The sequence below is a fragment of the Protomyctophum parallelum genome (genome assembly GCF_964188405.1).
Source record: "Protomyctophum parallelum genome assembly, chromosome: 7".
Lineage (NCBI taxonomy): Eukaryota > Metazoa > Chordata > Actinopteri > Myctophiformes > Myctophidae > Protomyctophum > Protomyctophum parallelum.
In genome coordinates this window covers 3,960,001-3,979,035 of record NC_139705.1, presented here as the reverse complement: position 1 = coordinate 3,979,035, position 19,035 = coordinate 3,960,001, and the positions used below count along the sequence as shown (strand labels likewise).

The 19,035-nt window shown below is 44.0% G+C and overlaps 1 protein-coding gene across 1 annotated transcript; it reads right to left on the bottom strand.

Annotated features, from left to right (window-relative positions):
• Positions 1 to 1,922: 1,922 nt before the first annotated feature.
• sars1 (seryl-tRNA synthetase 1) lies at positions 1,923 to 18,420 on the bottom strand. Its single transcript, XM_083769982.1, has 11 exons — positions 18,245 to 18,420; positions 17,579 to 17,649; positions 17,380 to 17,460; positions 16,567 to 16,725; positions 15,135 to 15,278; positions 13,676 to 13,831; positions 10,285 to 10,506; positions 8,239 to 8,368; positions 7,432 to 7,589; positions 5,475 to 5,604; positions 1,923 to 2,826 (listed from the first exon to the last, which is right to left on the bottom strand). The coding sequence occupies exons 1-11, from the start codon at positions 18,378 to 18,380 to the stop codon at positions 2,675 to 2,677; spliced, it is 1,539 nt and encodes a 512-aa protein (XP_083626108.1). The 5' UTR covers positions 18,381 to 18,420; the 3' UTR covers positions 1,923 to 2,674.
• Positions 18,421 to 19,035: the final 615 nt, after the last annotated feature.

Genomic DNA, 19,035 nt, shown 5'->3' with positions numbered 1-19,035 from the left:
AAATAAGACTAGACTTGTCATTACACACTGGCGAATTAGCCTAAACAATTTCAGAAGATAGATTAAATAAGACTAAATGGTGTGTTATTCAAAAGACTGAAGACTAAATCAGAATCTGCTGAAAAAATTAACAATGCACGAAACAAATGAAGAAATTCAGAATTCAAAAACATTTTCCACAAAATTTGCCCACTAAATAAATCAGTAGGCCTATATCATTCATCGTAGTAGATAATACGAAATAATTTCATTTTGTGTACTGTATTTGGTATCTAGGCCTACATTAATAATAATAATCATAAATACATGCTCAAAAAATCTGAATCCCCCCCACCGCCCACCCTTTTCCCCTCACTGTATATGTTTATTTTCCCTTTTTACCTCCTTTATGACGAATTCCTGTTCTGTTCTTTGAGTGTCTATTTGTACGTCTCTAAATGTTTTGATGAACATGGTGGACCCTCTTGTAAACAAGTGTAATGCTTAATTGGGTCGTTCACTCACAGTTAACAGTCTGCAAACTGTAATATTTGTAAAAATATTTCAATCAATCAACATGCGGCAATACCATTTGAAAGAAACATCTCAGTGAAAGTCACAGAGCAGCTGTCCGAATCAGATTGAAATCAACAGGATGTGAAGGCCGTAGGCCACCAGTAGTCATCAGAGCTCTAGGACTTATATTGACGGTTTTGCTCATGTGTATCGAAGGCCATTTAACCACTTAAACCCTCAATACTTGGTAAAAAAGGAAAGGAAAGTTACTATGTTTACCCAGGGTAACTGGACTAAGCTCAAGAACTTGTTCACAGCCAGGCCCTGCTCATAGAACATTTCATGGTAGGGGTCCAATGCCTTGCTCAAGGGCACTTCAGCGGTGGTCATTTTAACGTGCCGGTCCAGGGATACGAACTATAGCGACCTTCCGATATCAAGACCGCTCCGCAAACCGTTCGGCCACCGCTGCCTGTGATCTTTTTTTTCCCCTCTACACTGAATCTCTTGGACATATGGCCATCTACTACAAGCTCATACAAGCCTGTTGTGAGCTTTTGGTGAATGCTGGCTAGTTCAAGTTGGTTAATAAAAGCAAGGAAAAGAAAAACATTTGGCTACATTCGGTTAGTATCTCTGAGGACCCATACATGGGCAACTGGCGGCCCGGGGGCCACATTTTACTGTGTTTTGAAATGCATTATGTTTTTGTATGCTGTCCTCTCGTCTAATGTCAGTTTTGTTTAGTGTTCAATGTCCGGGGACTACGGATGGAAAATAGCATCCCTGCTAAATCCGGTGTATTTACGCTACATTTTTAATGTACTGTTCAATGTGTTAATTAATATGCTCTGTCGCGTCTAAATAAACAAGTAAAGTACATGCGGCCACCACCTTCACTTAGTGTGGCCCTCAGGTTAATATCGCAACACTGATATTATTGATTTCAGCTGTTTTCCAAACATGACCCACTTTAATTACACTGCGTTTTGAGCTTGTAGATTGGCTATTTTTGCTCCGACCTGTATGCAATGTGGCCCTCTGGAGTGAGTGTGGAAATGTAGTGGCCCTCTCCATCGTCAAAGTTGACCCAACCCTGCGCACCCTAAGCAAAAAGAGGGACATTTTTGACCACCTCTCCTGTTCTATCTTTCTTTTAAAAGTCACATGAATGCGTCGCTGTCGAACCCAACGTTGTAATCTATTGCACCCTCTGTTGGATTCTCTTGGTAAATGCAGATGTCCAGGAGTTGCAGAGTAATAAATAAGTGGCTCTTCATCCCTTCGGCATTTAGCTTTTTCATGTTTTGTTCCAGAAAACTATTACTTTGCAGATTATTCACCTGTATTAACCGCTTTCCAGGACAGAAATTACACAGCAATTCAACAGACAATTCATTTTCTCAGAGAACCACTGAATACTAGGGTAAAAAAAAAAGAAGCTAGACCAATTGATGTGTGCATTTGGCTTCTCCCTGAAGCCAAATGCACACAAGACAATTTGTTCACATGTTCTCCATATTTATTTTTGTTTAAACTTTACAGTGATAATTGTTCTCCACAATTATGTTGTTAACAGTGACAACAAGCAACAATGCAGACTATTGGAGGCCCAACACAGACACTTTCAAATACCTATACCTAGTAAGGATATACGTTGAATTATAGCCAGTTAACCTTCACTTAGATCCAAGTGCCATTGGAAATATATCTTCAGTTATAAATCTAAAGCTTGTTCAACAGATGCAGGCATTATTACTGGGTCTCATTTTCACCTGACATTCATTCACAAAATGTCAAGTAGAAACTTTCGTAACTACTGTTGAGCAACATGGTGACAAAGTATAAATGAAGACATATGCCTGATTCATACTTTGGGTTGTGAACCGAAAATAGCTGATCTACAAACTCACAGCACGTTACACATCTACCATGTGTGGTACACAACCACGTTTAAATCAGGCATATAGAAAAAGGTTTATGTAGGCATCTTTGAGAACAGTTGTGATCCCTTTTCACTTGTGGTTCAATCAGGATAATAAGGAACAGCTGAGATGAATGAGGCCAGACAGTCAACACTCTGGGGTGGAGATGACCCCTTGAGTGCAGACTTGGGATCAGTTTAGTTTACCCATCTCTAATCTGTGAGGTTCAGTGAAATAGCACAGCGTGGCAGAGTTTAAGAGTCATTGACGGACATGTTCTCCACTCCGTCCTGCAGGCCGTCTCCTCCCTTCTTCTTCTTTCCTCCTCCGTCCTGTTTCTTCGCCTTCTTGGACATCTCCTGGTCAATGGGGGCGGCCTTCACGAACTTAATCGTCTCCGTCATACCTGGAGAGGAGTGGATGAGAAGAACAAACTGTCCCTTCAGGCAAAGTACCACACAAGTCTGTTTCCAATTGTGGTCGGCCCCCCCCCACCCCCAAAACAGCCAATGTGTGTGACTAACTGACTATAGAGCGTCCTATGTAGTCCCAGTAGAAAAACAACAAAAAAAGGGTTGTAACCTGCCGTTTTCTTTCTACTTTCTAATTCTTTGTTTGGCCCGAAATATTGTGTGCGTTGTCATGATTTGTCACGACAAGAGTTGGCTTCGTACGACGCTTAAAAGGTCTTTAAATAAATAAAGCACGAAATGCCTATGGGGGAAAATGCATTGCGATTCATTTCCTGGGCCACTCGTTGTTCTGAAAGGGGGAGGGACTGCGACGCTCTATTGGACAGTCAGTCCAGAAGCACAAATGTTTGACGTCATTGAAAGCATTCGCCCTCTGACGTCTTTTAGCTTTTAACCATTCTGACCCGAGATCAGATTCTAAAAATGTCTTCTACATCCTGACAGTTTTCTGTAGTTTTCTGTCGTTCTTCGATAAAATAAAATCACACCTGTGTGAACCGAGTCTCTCTCTCTCTCTCTCTCTCTCTCTCTCTCTCTCTCTCTCTCTCTCTCTCTCTCTCTCTCTCTCTCTCTCTCTCTCTCTCTCTCTCTCTCTCTCTCTCTCTCTCTCTCTCTCTCTCTCTCTCTCTCTCTCTCTCTCTCTCTCTCTCTCTCTCTCTCTCTCTCTCTCTCTCCCTCTCTCTCTCCCTCTCCCTCTCCCTCTCCCCTCCCTCTCTCTCTCTCTCTCTCTCTCCTCGGTGGCGCGCTATGAGCTTGTAGATCTGCTATTTTTCAATAGCTAAAGCATAACATGATGCTAACACCAAAAGGGGTTCCCGTTCAGAATGGGTTAATGCGTGGCCCCCTGTGCCCCCCGCAAAATGACCGGGAATTACTTAAAATTTCACCAAAACCAGAAAAGAACTCCCACTACGGGACTCGGTTAAACATTCAGAACTATCCCCTTTCAATTAGTGGCATGGTTGCACAACAACTACATTGCACAATCAACCCTTTTACAAAAGTGGAGACTTGCAAACAAACTACAAAGGAATGCCACCAGTGACATAAACAGCCTAAACACCATGGGAATGCACAAGGCCTGATAGAAACTTAGAAGAGGCCGAAAAATCCCCCCACACAAAGAGCATAATTCTATTTGGCATAGAAATGAATTGTAATTAAAAGGGATTGTGACATAAAAAAAAAAAGTTGTCATTTTTCATGAGTGGATTGGGGAAAGGATCAAAGAGTTAAAAGTACAATAGTGTTAAAGGAGAATTCCATGCTAGAATGCTTTCTTAAATTCTTACCTTTCTTTGTAGTCGTTACGTCCCCACCAAAGAGGTCCAGGTGTTATTTTGTGCAAAAGCTCCTTATTGGCTATTTCCCCTACCATAAGCGCTCAATGAATTTCATTGAATTGGGCTTATGGGGTGTTGTGCTAATTTGCTTATTTCCATCGAAATAAGTAGTAAAGCGTGCCGCTTGGGTTATTATTTACATTATGAAGAGAGGATATATACAAAGAAAATATAATTTTGAGCGATGGAAATAAGCGAATTAGCACAACACCCCATACATCCCATTCAATTCAATGCAATTCATTTAGGGCTTATGGTAGGGGAAATAGCCAATAATGCTCTTTTGCACAAAATAACACCTGGACCTCTTTGATGGGATGTAACAACTACAAAGAAAGGTAAGAAAGCCTTTTAGTGTGGAATTCTCCTTTAACTTATTTCCCATCCATGGGAAGGCGAATGGGAGTATCATTTGGAGCAGCGACATGCATCGTTGCGTCTTTGCATCGTCTTTGTCGCTGACTTCCATTAACAATGAATGGTAGACGGTATCTTTGCCTCTGCCCGTGTTTAATCCATTCAGGCCTGACGTCAAAAAAAAAAAAAAAAAGTCTTCTAAATAATGACAATTTTCGGAAAGATTTGAGGCACATTTTAACGATTTTTCAAAATAGCAGACCTACAAGCTCATAGCGCGCCACTCGGTGGCGCGCTATGAGCTTATAGATCTGCTATCTTTCAATAGGGTTCCCGCAAAAAATGGGTTAATGGTCAGGGGTTCCACTGTTCTGAAATGTGCTTGCAGGCAGCCCCAACCCTGTCGAATGCGCTTCCCAAAACATGCCGCCACTCTTCCAAATCTTCAATGTTGCTTTCCCCCAGCCGTCTCGTTCCACTGTTTAAATTGAGTTTATTCCTTTATAGTCTTAAGTGTTTTTCCCCTAAAAGTTTTTTTTCCTTCTCATGTTGCCCTTGTAAAGCATCTTTAGGTACTCAGAAAAGCGCTATAAAAGTTGAGATATTATTATTAGTAGTAGTAGTAGTACTAAACTATGTTTTATCACTTAAACTTATGTAGTCACAATTCATTGATTCACTCGTATACCAAAATCCATTTGAAAGAAATTGTTTCTCACGGTTCCCAGGTCGAATTGATATGCGATTAATCGAGATGAATTCATTGCAAAGGCTCTAATTAATTAGAGTAACATGTGTAATCGAGTCCCAGCCCTAATATATATATATATATATATATATATATATATATATATAATACAAATCAGTTAAGTGTAGCTTACCAGGAGGCATGAAGTCCCTGAGCTTCTCTGGAATGGTGATGCCTTCTTCGGTCTGGTAGTTCTCCAGGATGGCACACATCACGCGTGTGGTGGCACACATGGTCGCGTTCAGCATGTGCACAAACTCCGCCTATGTGTACGACATGCATAAAGGAAGGGAAATTGTTATTGCCCGCTAGGCGTGCCATTCTGCTCAAATGGAAGGATGTACTGCCCCGCCCCGTGCTCCGTCAGTGGCTTCGTGATATAATAATGTCCTGTCTAGAGTTGGAGATGTTAAGGTTTTCAATTGCCGGCGCTGAGAAAAAAGTATTTCGTGTATATAGATATATGTATTTAATTTTGACTGTCTTTCCGACTATCCTTGGGATTGTGGGTGGGGGGTGGGTGGGATAGGGGATTGAGTTAAATTTTTAATTTCCATATTTTGATATGTCCGTTTAATACTTGCCCCTGGGTTTGTCACAAAAACTTGAATAAAAATATTTTGAAAAGAAAAGAAAGAAAGAGGGAATTTTCAAAATGCATAATGGAAACTAACAAAAAAAACATTTTGTTCTACTGTGACAACCATACTGTAGTCTCTGATTTTATTGTTTGTGACAAACATTTTAGCACACACAGTGCCTTCCAGAGACAAAAGGTTTTTTATAATCGTCATGGGGGGCGCCCCTTCTCCCCCCGCTAAGTCGCCCCACCCGGTACAAACGGGACGAACCGACTAGGCGAATATACTGTAGGCCTACTGTACATATTCAGGTATAATTCATCATGGGGGGCTCGAGCCCCGCCACGCCCCGCCCCCACGGAGTCGCCGTCCCTGGTGCCTTCGTCAGCGTTCACATTTACACATCCCGTTCCAAAACGCGACATATACATGGAATCAAGAGTGTGTAGAGCGTGCAAACTTTCTTGCCTTTTGGTTAACTCCGTTAACCCTGAAGCCGAGTCAGGCCGATACTACAAATGCCTGTTAACCCATTCTGAACGGGCACCCATTTTGGTGTTAGCATCATGTTATGCTTTAGCTATTGAAAAATAGCAGATCTACAAGCTCATATCGCGCCACCAAGTGGCGCGATACGAGCTTGTAGGTCTGCTATTTTTGAAAAATCTAAAAAAACTACCGACATTTTTAGAATCTGATCTCAGGTCAGAATGGGTTAATCAGACCAGTGTGTGTCCAGCGGAAACCTCGTATGAATCTGATCTCAGGTCAGAATGGGTAAACAACCTTCTAAACCGGTAGTTCACACTGAACTACCGGTGTGAACTACCGTGAAAGTGTGTGTGAACTTCACACGCACACTTTCACCATTCTTCACGAAATAACAGATGTACAAGCTCTGTGCGGCACAAAGAGACATGCTGTGAGCTTGTACATCTTCTATTTTTTTGAATAGCCAATGCGCTAAAATCTGAAATGACAGATGCTATCCCGATTTTAATAGGGTTATCCCATGTACCTCTGCGCACCAAGGAACGCAGATAAGTGGAGGACAAAAATCTTGCATCTACTACAGCCATCGCTGAAGGATCTGGCAACAACAACAACAAATTCTCCGTAATACAATGTTAACCCCATTCTGACCCTGAGATCAGATTCTAAAAATGTCTATTACATCCTGACAGTTTCATTATTAACCCATTCTGACCTGAGATCAGATTCTAAAAGTGTCTTCGATTTTTCAAAAATAGCAGACCTACAAGCTCGTATCGCGCCACTCGGTGGCGCGATATGAGCTTGTAGATCTGCTATTTTTCAATAGGTAAAGCATAACATGATGCCAACACCAAAATGGGTGCCCGGTCAGAATGGGTTAATTGCTGGAAGACAATTGTGAGGCTAAATGTGCATTTCACTGTTCAACAACACTAAACAAGAACAATTCGTTTCTTTTCAACAGTAGAGGTCTTCTTGAAGTAAAGGCCCTGGAGAAATGGGGAGGGGTCTCACCTTGTCCATCATCTTCTTGGTCTGTCCGTAGCGAATGCGGAGGCGTCTGGCCTGATAGTCGAGGCAGTTGGAACAGGACACTAGCTCCCTGAAAGCACCGGAGGCAGGAAACCAGGCCTCGAGGTCCAGCTTCTTACTGGCCGCGTGATTTAGGGCCCCTAAAAAGGAAATGCGTGAGGATGGTCTTAGCCTTAATCCATTTTAACCTGAGATCAGATTCTGCAAAATGTCTGTTTGAAAATGACAGTTTTCTGAAAAAGCCAATGTCAGTCGTTCTTCGATTTTTTCAAAAACAGCAGACCTACAAGCTTGAAGCGTGCCACTCGGTGGCGCGCTATGAGCTTGTAGATCTGCTATTTTTCAATAGCTAAAGCATAACATGATGTAACATAAACACCAAAAAAAAAAATGGGTTAATCCCCATTTACATACTACAATTTAGGCATTTAGCAGACTTTTTTTTTTTCTTCTTCTTTTTTAAGCTATTTCTTTGCGGCTTACGCCTTTTTTTTTTTTTTTTTTTTTGGAAGGGACAGACAGTAGGCTGACAGGAAACGGGAGAGAGATGGGGGGATGACATGCAGTTAAAGGCCGTGTCGGGCTCGGGAGTCGAACCCGCGGCACACTGCCAGACTGGATTACCAGTCGGGTGCCCAGACGATTACGCCACCGCCGGCCCTAGCAGACACTCTTAATCCAGAGCGATTTACAGTAATCACTCATGTGGTTGTGTGTGTGTGTGTGTGTGTGTGTGTGTGTGTGTGTGTGTGTGTGTGTGTACGACGTGCGTGCGCGTGTAACACCTACCAGAAACAATGTTGACGATACGATACGGGATTCCTAATGACTGGTAGAACTCCTCTGCCGTCCCGATCATCTCGTCGAACATCTCCCATGACTTGTTGTCATGCGGAGAGGCATACACAAATTGCTCAATCTGAAAATGAGCCACAATAATTATTGGAATTATTCATGTCATGTTCTACTCGAGACTTTCAACGGACAGTGTGGATGTGAAGACACCGACTGCTGGAATTTAAACACTTAAAAGCATAATTCGACACTTAACCCATTCTGACCGGGCACCCATTTTGGTGTTGGCATCATGTTATGCTTTAGCTATTGAAAAATAGCAGATCTACAAGCTCATAGCGCGCCACCGAGTGGCGCGCTACGAGCTTGTAGGTCTGCTATTTTTGAAAAATCGAAGACACTTTTAGAATCTGATCTCAGGTCAGAATGGGTTAATAATTAAACTGTCAGGATGTAATAGACATTTTTAGAATCTGATCTCAGGTCAGAATGGGTTAAACAGTAAATATGTCTCACGTAAAAGAATATATAATTAAACACTCATTTCAAAGAGTGAATATCTCTCCCTTGTGGAACACCATGCCGCGTTTGTTCGGACATTGCGCTAAGAAATGTCACACGCTATTCCATGGAACAGCACGTACGAAACTTACCAGTAAGACGCCTTAAGGGCGAGAAGCGACCGCAGGAACTAAAGCATGAAAACATACAAGCAAAGGCTCTTCAACGCACACGTGAGGAGCTTTTGTTTCCAAAGGTACAGTAACATTATACCAGTTTTACCCAGGTCAAGGTGCATGCAACAGAACTGTGCCACAAAATTATTTCAGAAATGTGTGTAGTATACTACACCAGTGGTTCCCTAAGGGTACCTGAGGGAGTTCCAGGGGGTCCCCAGCTAAATGATAGTTTGGAACCAAATGGACCCTTATAGGTCTGTAACTCAGAGAGTGTACGAATGGAACCAAATGGACCATTATAGGTCTGTAACTCATGTACAAATGGAACCAAATGGACCCTTATGGGTCTGTAACTCAGAGTGTACAAATGGAACCAAATGGACCATTATAGGTCTGTAACTCAGAGAGTGTACAAATGGAACCAAATGGACCATTATAGGTCTGTAACTCAGAGAGTGTACGAATGGAACCAAATGGACCCTTATAGGTCTGTAACTCAGAGTGTACAAATGGAACCAAATGGACCATTATAGGTCTGTAACTCAGAGAGTGTACAAATGGAACCAAATGGACCATTATAGGTCTGTAACTCAGAGAGTGTACAAATGGAACCAAATGGACCATTATAGGTCTGTAACTCAGAGAGTGTACAAATGGAACCAAATGGACCCTTATAGGTCTGTAACTCAGAGAGTGTACGAATGGAACCAAATGGACCCTTATGGGTCTGTAACTCAGAGAGTGTACAAATGGAACCAAATGGACCATTATAGGTCTGTAACTCAGAGAGTGTACAAATGGAACCAAATGGACCATTATAGGTCTGTAACTCTGAGTGTACAAATGGAACCAAATGGACCATTATAGGTCTGTAACTCAGAGAGTGTACAAATGGAACCAAATGGACCATTATAGGTCTGTAACTCAGAGAGTGTACAAATGGAACCAAATGGACCATTATAGGTCTGTAACTCAGAGAGTGTACGAATGGAACCAAATGGACCATTATAGGTCTGTAACTCAGAGTTAAAAAAAAACATTGATTTTACAATATAAATTGGTGTCTCAGAGATAGAAATGCCATTAAATGGGGGGTCCGTAGACTAACACATGTCAAAATGGGGGGTCCTTGATATTAAACGTGTTGAGAATCACTGCTAGAGCCGTAAAAACTTGTCTTACGAGGGGGTCCCTGGCATGTCTTTTCAAATGGGGGGGGGGGGGCTAATTAGTGTCAATTTGGGGGGGTCCCTTGACCTGAAAAAGGTTGGGAAACAGTAACACTGGTACAGTGGGTACGGTACGGTAGGTCTCAAACGTTTTGGCAAAAAGGAGCTCTGGCCGACGATAATGGGCTGACCTTTTCGAACTGGTGCACCCTGAAGATGCCGCGGGTGTCCCTGCCGTGGGAGCCCACCTCCTGCCTGAAGCAGGTGGAGAAGCCGGCGTAGCGGATGGGCAGGTCCTCCGGCTTGAGCCACTCCTCCCTCAGGAAGGCGGCGATGGGCTGCTCGGAGGTGGCGATGAGGTACTTCTCGTCGGTGGCGCCGTCCTCGGACTTCTCGCTGCTCTTCCCGATCACCTGTGGGGTGTGTGGAACGTGGAGTACTTATAGCGGTTTAACCCATTCTGACCTGAGATCAGATTCATACGAGTTTTCCACTGGACACACACTGGTCTGATCAACCCATTCTGACCTGAGATCAGATTAAAAAAAATGTCAGTCGTTCTTCGATTTTTCAAAAAATAGCAGACCTACAAGCTCGTATCGCGCCACTCGGTGGCGCGATACGAGCTTGTAGATCTGCTATTTTTCAATAGCTAAAGCATAGCATGATGCCGACACCAAAATGGGTGCCCGTTCAGAATGGGTTCATCATTTTCCTACTTTTTTTTTTTTTTTTTAAGATATATATTTTTTCTGCTCTTATTGATAGGATGAAAGTATAGTCCGACAGGAAATGGGGAGTGAGAGATGGGGGGGGGGGGGGGGGGGGGGGGAGACACACGGAAAATGCCGTCGGGATCGGGAGTCGAACCCGCGGCACGCCAAAAAAAAAGGTACATTTATATAGCGCCTTTATCCAAGGCGCTTTACATAGATTGTGCATTGCATTCACCCATTCACACACACATTCATACAGCGATGGCAGGGGAAACCATGCAAGGCACCAACTAGCACATCGGGAGCAATTAGGGGTTCAGTGTCTTGCTCAAGGACACTTTGACACCAACTCTGGGGGAGCCCGGGTTCGAACTGGCAACCTTGCGGTTACCATCCGGCCACACTACCCCTGAGCAACCATCAACCTTTGATGATGATAAACTATGGTGAGCGGCCGCTAAGGTTGGGCGATATGCCAATTTTTTTCAACCGCCAATCGTCTGACCAATATTCGCCGATTGACGATGTATTCGTGTCATAAAAGTAAAGTGAGAACAGCTCACTGCAGGTCGCAAAAAAGCCAGATCTACAAGCTCTCAAGGCGCCGCGTCCTGCCTGTTTTCGCAGCTCCGTTCGCTAGGCGTTGAGAGCTTGTAGATCAGTCTGTTTCTGCAGACTGCAGCGCAGCCAGGCAGGGTAACTAGCTCCCTTCCCTCCCCGCACGTCGGAGGCTCGGAGCGGAGCCCACAAGCTGCTGCGGCCGCCCCGGGCTGATCCACACAGGCTCTCAAGGCATCGCGTCCTGCCTCTTTTTGCAGTGCCGTTCGCTACGCGTTGAGAGCTTGTAGATCTGTCTATTTTTGCAGCGCTGGTGTCGGGGTTCGTTCACGTTGTCAATAAAAATAACTTGGATTACAGGCGGAGATGAAGTTCAATCAGTGGGTTGCACCAGTATTGGCTACACGCTAAGCTAATGCTAAGCTAAGCGCTATTATGATCCCCGAGCCTATACACTAACACTAGTAGAAAGTTTTTTTTATTTCCCCCCCCGCCACTCACGGGTGGCGCATTGGGATTGTGATGAGACACGAGACAGCAGTGTGCATTCTGTTGTGACTGTATATTATTAAACTGCATGGGTCTGGACTCCGGAGCTTAAACAACATGTAGGCTACATCCTCCCAGCTCCCAGCCTTTACTTTGGCTGGCGGCTGCCGTAAGTGCCGTGCCCCGGTGCCCGATGCTGGCTGCTGACAGTGCTGAGTGCGGGGACAGTGGGAGGCTGGGAGCATACCATTATAACGGGGGATTTTCACCCGGCCGCTGTTACTACATGTTGCTCACACTTTACATGTTAATTGGGCTAAATCGTCCCGAGAAATCGCCTAATAAAAATATTCGGCGATTGGATTCGTATATTCGCGATTGACGATGTATTCGTATCGTCACCCAACCCTAGCGGCCGCATGCATCACCAGCTTGCTGTGAAAAGTTGGGTAGGGATGGGAGGGGGATGATCTCGTCTCCTGCACTCAGCAGAACTCAGTGGAGTCAGGTTCTGACTTAGGCACCGGCCTAACTTGATAAGCCAGGGTTCTGACTTAGTCACCGGCCTAACTTGATAAGTCAGGGTTCTGACTTAGTCACCGGCCTAACTTGATAAGCCAGGGTTCTGACTTAGGCACCGGCCTAACTTGATAAGTCAGGGTTCTGACTTAGTCACCGGCCTAACTTGATAAGCCAGGGTTCTGACTTAGGCACCGGCCTAACTTGATAAGCCAGGGTTCTGACTTAGGCACCGGCCTAACTTGATAAGCCAGGGTTCTGACATAGGCACCGGCCTAACTTGATAAATGCTAGATAAAAGATACCGATGCATGTTGGTTACTAGTTTGTTATTTAGATATATACGTACTGTATCCTTAGATAATAGGCTAAATTGTCAGCACACATACTCTGAATATAGTACCAACAGCATTAACCCATTCTGAAAGGGAACCCATTTTGGTGTTATAGCATCATGTTATGCTTTAGGCTATTGAAAAATAGCAGATCTACAAGCTCATAGCGCGCCACCGAGTGGCACGCTACGAGCTTGTAGGTCATTTTTGAAAAATTGAAGAACGATTGACATTTTTAGAATCTGATCTCAGGTCAGAATGGGATAATCAGACCAGTGTGTGTCCAGTGGAAACCATAGACTGTAAAAAATATGGACAAAGCGTTCCCCGGGTCTAACATGAACGTAAAATGAAGCCTGAAATCCCTTGCATTCTAATGCACTGTAAGTCGCCATCTTTCTAGATCCGTTTTGGACCAGCTGGCCATTGGCTGGCTCCGTTTGGGTCCAGCTGGCCATTGGCTGCCCAGACAACGAGGCGGGACTTCCCCCCTTCTTCTCCGTTGGTTTTTATTTTGACTCGAGTGGGAGGAGAAGACTCTTGAGTGGGAGGGGAATCCCGATCATAGACGGTAACGGTAGCCACGCCCCTCAGAACATACGCGACTTTATGGTCATTATTTTAATTAATGGGACCATAATTTTCCAAAAAGAATATTATGACATTAGAAATTAGACTTTAAACTAGTGACTGGAAGAAGAAAGTATTCATGACCATGTTTATTAAGGTAATACAGTCTAGGTGAAGTTGGGCCAAAATACATGGGCCTCTATGGAGCTATGGGGCTTTTTGGGTCCAGTCCAGCGCCACAACAGGCCATTATATGAACTACCGATTTCAAATGAGGCTTCACGAAATATCTGGCTGACTGCCCCCCTGGTGGAAACCTCGTATGAATCTGATCTCAGGTCAGAATGGGTTAACTCCAGGTGGAACAGCGTAAAGTTGATCGGACATCCCAGTACCTTGTAAAGTTCATCATCAAACTGGCTCAGCTGGGCCACCTCCTGCATCACCTCCTTCCTCATGAAGAAGGGCGTGTAGAGAGGGGTGTAGTCCTTAGCGTGAAGGACCCTGAGGGCGTAGTTGATCAGAGCCTGCTCCAAGAAAACCAGAGGGCCCTGTAGTGCGCACACACACACACACAAGGGGAGAGTTGAAGCAATTCCTGCAGGTCCAAGTAACGCACGTAATATGCATGCATGTGTCTGTGTGTGTGCTCGCAAGAATGCGTGCCGTTGTCCCTCGGGCGTCCGCGGCAATCGAGGAGTTAACGCATCTCCCGCGTAGCACACAAACACATTCCAGACATCACACATCACATGCCCCTCACTTCACACACAGGTGTGATCTTTTTTCTTTTTTTTAAGATATTTTTTTGCGGCTTACGCCTTTTATTGTTTTTTGAAGGGACAGACAGTAGGCTGACAGGAAACGGGAGAGAGATGGGGGGATGACATGCAGTAAAGGCCGTGTCGGGTCCGGGAGTCGAACCCGCGGCACACTGCGACTGGATTACCAGTCCGGTGCCCAGACCGTTACGCCACGGCCTGGGCCACACAGGTGTGATCTTTACGTATTCATCATGTTATATACATAATCTCTTTTTCTTAAAAACAGGCCTATTAAACATATGTTGTTTAGTGGAGTCCCTTGGGTGTCTCTATATGCTAGTGTGTTCCGTTATCGCTCTACATTATATAACTTTGCTGAAAATTAAATAGCCTGTCTACAAGCTTATAACGCACAGTGTTGAACACATACACAGATCTGCTGTTTTCGGGCTAATGTTTTCCCCCGAATACGGATTATGGGGTTTAAGTGGTTAACATATCGCCACCAACAGGTGAGTTGTGGTCCAACGTGATTTTTTATTATTTTTTACTTTTCTTATCGCCAAGACCAAGTCACATGAACTTTGTCACCAGTATCTTGCCAGTCAATTGTGGCTCGGTTTAGACAAACTACAATAGAGGTTAAGTGCGCGCATGAAGTGAGTGGCAAAGTGAGTTTAACATAATTTAATTCAATCAGACTTTTCCGTTTGGATGTATGGGCTGTCAACGCCAGAAAGTCAGGGTTTTTTTGCAACTCATAACGCATAACTTCCGGGATTGACGTTGATGTCACGTGCATACCCTCTATTTGTTTTTGTTGTGGCTTTCGTCTTTTTATTTTATATTTTTTATGGAGGGACAGACAGTAGGCTGACAGGAAATGGAGAGAGAGAGATGGGGGGGTGGGAAGACATGCAGTAAAGGACGTCGGGGTCGGGAGTCGAACCCGTGGCCACACTGCCAGACTGGATTACCAGCCAAGGTGCCTGGACCGCTGAGCCACGGCCCAGGCCCATACCCGCCATTTGACATGAATGCCTGCTTTGTCACAGCCAGTGGGAGCGCACGTCACGCGGTAAAGCCTCACCTTCAGGAAGTAGCCTCTGCTGCCAGCCACGACGGCTCCCTTCTCTCCGTCGAAACCGTCGATCATGACCACCAGGTCAACATGGGAGTACTTCTTCTGCACGCTGCAGTCTCCCCAGGTACGCTCCACGATGTTGTCTGCATCCTGACGTCGCAAAACAACAGGCCATAGGGGAGGTTAAAACCCATTTTTGACCTGAGATCAGATTCTAGAAATGTCTTCCACATCCTGACAGTTTTCTGAAAAAGCTATGTTTCTATGTCAGTCGTTCTTCGATTTTTCAAAAATAGCAGACCTACATGCTCGTAGATCTGCTATTTTTCAATAGCTAAAGCATAACATAATGCTAACGCCAAAAGGGGTTCCCGCCCCAAAATGGGTTATGGAAAAGAAGCGATGGAGAGAGCAACTACAGACAGGGAGTTTTATATAGATGAAAAATCCTAATGTTTTGATAACAATAATATGAAATTTATAGCCAAAGCCTTTAGTGTTTTTCAGCTTGTTTCAAATGTTTTCTGGTCCCAACTTGTAATGCTATACATACAATTATCTCGATCATCGACCAGCTTTGGGATTTCATTTGATTTATTTAATTGGTGATGGCAGAGGAGAGCAATCTAACATTGCTGTGCTTGGCTTTCACTTCGAATCAAATTAGCTTTGCAGGACAATAAAGTTTGACACTGAACTTCCAACATTGGGGGAGGGGGGGGGTAACTGTCCTAACACTGGAACTAAAAATGGAACTGTTTTTGACTGAAATGCTTGTCTGTAATAACCTCTAAAAAGGAATAAAAACAAAGTAAACTGTCCTAACACTGGACCACAACAACAGGCAATGCAAACAAAATGCAAGCCAAGCCTTTACAACTTAACATATCTATTATGCAACTGCCAGGATTCGAACACAGGTCTCCCACAGATTCCCACGTGAAAAGCAAACATCTTAAACCACTAAGCCAAAGGGATATCTCCATAATCTGATAATATTATGTAATAACTAATAATATGTAATAATATTACACTTTTTTTTTTAGGTCATCAGGCTGAGGTTGTGAGCCACTCTGCGCCTACATATACTTTGGTGCAACAGTGAATTCAACTAATCAATGTAATTCATTACATATATTCTTTTGAACCCATTCTGACCGGGCACCCATTTTGGTGTTAGCATCATGTTATGCTTTAGCTATTTAAAAATAGCAGATCTACAAGCTCATATCACGCCACCGAGTGGCGCGATACGAGCTTGTAGGTCTGCTATTTTTGAAAAATCGAAGAGCGACTGACATTTTTAGAATCTGATCTCAGGTCAGAATGGGTTCATCAGACCAGTGTGTGTGTCCGGCGGAAACCTCGTATGAATCTGATCTCAGGTCAGAATGGGTTAAATAAAACAATCTATGAGTATATATGCAGGCCAACTGACCTCATCGTTGCTGATGGGTACAGTGGGATGCAGGAGGTTACCGATCTCTCGCTGGTACTCAAAGCGCTCCGCCTCCAGCTTTATCCTTTCACTGTCGGTTTTCTGCACCGCCTCGTCCACCAGCGCACGCACCTGCTTGATCTGAGTGACGGTCAGCTCCTGTGGCACATGAGAGAGAAACAAAAGTTTACAACATTGGGAGTGGACAAAGACAACAAAGAATCTCTTTAGTTGAGCCTGAAAGGTTTATGGCAGCAACGTTTCTTTGGAATGTGGATCAATAGCTATCTGGCATGCAGACCTGACTGCAGTCTCTAAGTTCGGCACAAACAAGGGACTAAATTATTTTCGCTCCTATGCCACCAAAATGTGGAACGCCCTACCAACAGTCATTAAGACATGTGAATCCCTTGACTCGTTCAAAACCGCTCTCAAAGGGCACCTACGGACGGGCTGCAATTCGAAACTGGCCCCAGAAAAATCTGAATCCCCCCCCCCCCCCCCCCCTTTCCCCCTCACTGTATATGTTTCTTTTCCCTTTTTGCTTCCTTTATGATGAATTCCTGTTCTGTTCTTTGACTATATGGAAGTGTCTATCTGTACGTCTCTAAATGTTTTGATGAATTGAACATGGTGGACCCTCTTGTAAACAAGTGTAATGCTTAATTGGGTCGTCCACTCACAGTTAACAGTCTTTGTATTGAGTTTGTGCTTGAAATGTACTGTCATTCTGCAGACTGTTAATAAATAAACCAATAAATCAATCAGCTAGAGTTTCCTACAGTACACACACACACACACACACACACATACCGATAATGTCTCGCCTGTAAGAGCCTCCAGATTCTGCGCTTCTTCGGGTATTGTCTCGTCATCTCCAACAGGCTCCTTCTTCTGCATTCCCCCCAAAACAAAATGTATAATTTAGTTCTCAGGTCAGTCTGGCGTGTAGAGCTACTGTATACACATAATGACAGCTGGCTACTGTCCTAAATATGGCTTCACTGTTCACCTTCATCTTCTCTCCAATCTTCTTGCTGCAGAGATTCTTGGCCTTGTTCAGGTTGTCTGCAGTGAAGCGACCTATTAAACACAATTATGTAAATATAATCATTGGCTGACTGGAGCATCTTTGGCTTTCATTTGGTCCTAATGTGCTGCTGATGCTGCTTGAAACAGCAAAGACCACAAAACTTGATGACAGACTAGAGAAAATGTGACACAAACTGAAACAAAGAACGTTAGTTTAATGTGACTAAAGCACTCAACATTGCATTCGACAACTCCACTCTTATATAGCAGTAAAGTAAAGCCGCAGGGGCGAGGTTGACTAGACATGCTCCCATCTAGACTAGGAGGATTGCATCAGATTGGATCAGATGACGCGACGCACCGCACCGGCATAGCTTCATTCAACAGAAACATCAGCCGGCTAACGTAGCTATATGCCTATGGCAATTGTGACTTAACTTAGTTGTTTACAAGATGGACAAAAGTAAACAAATGAGTGGCAGTTTAGCGAAACGAAAGGCCAATACTAGCTGAAGAGTTACCATATGGTAAATGTTTTGATTCAATGAATGGCACTACATTTAGCTGTGCTAACGTCACCATTAGCCACGTTAGCCAGCGTGCTGCTATATAGCATCCAAGAGAAATGACACTTAAAAACACATACATTTTCGCCATTCGCTGTCTGTGTTGACAAGTTTGTCCACCAGAGTGACATCTTTAAATCTCTTTCTCTGGATCTCACGAACAGCTTCTGGGTCGCCGCCCTTGTCGGCTCGAAACATGTCCAGATCCAGCACCATCTTTCCACGCTGGCTGTCAGAGAGTCAAAGCCTCAGACAGTGCAGCTCCGCGTTAGGGTTGCCAGATTCTGCTCTGCTGACTGACACACAAACCTCGCGTCACCAGACCTCAACAAAAGACGTGTTGTCTTGCCTTCAATAATAATACTAGTAATAATGAGAGAAATGACTGAGGTAGGCATACATAAATATATATTATTAATTTATTATCCAATATCAGTCAATTCGATAACTCTAGGTCTCAGAAGGACCACTGGACAACTAAACGCCAGAATGTATATAGAGAAAACAAAGGGCTGAGATAGGCAGTTATGTAGCCCTCCAAGCAGAACCCAATGCTACTGAAGTTTCTGACATTTGTTAGACTCAGTGCATTGGGTCCTGTTGCATCAGTACCATGCCACCTGGTACACGGACATACATAAAACATAAACAACATGCATAACGCCTGTCTGCGCTCTTTGACGACATTTTTTCGTGTGAGGGTTTCTGAATATGTTAAGTATAAGTACCCATACATGCCGCTGCGAATATCTCCTGTGGCGCGGAAGCCGTTAAGTATTTTTAATCTTTGTTTGACCGATTTGGTCGCTTTGATTCTTCTCTTCCTTCCTTGTTTATTGACACCTCATTGTACCGCCTATCTGGCTAGTGG

Coding starts and splice junctions, on each gene's coding strand:
- sars1 (XM_083769982.1), bottom strand. CDS start 18,380: ATGGTGCTGGATCTGGACATGTTTCGAGCCGACAAGGGCGGCGACCCA. Junction 7,590..8,238: donor TATCGTCAACATTGTTTCTG/GTAGGTGTTACA, acceptor TTTCCTTTTTAG/GGGCCCTAAATCACGCGGCC. Junction 5,605..7,431: donor CCAAGAAGATGATGGACAAG/GTGAGACCCCTC, acceptor TCGTACACATAG/GCGGAGTTTGTGCACATGCT.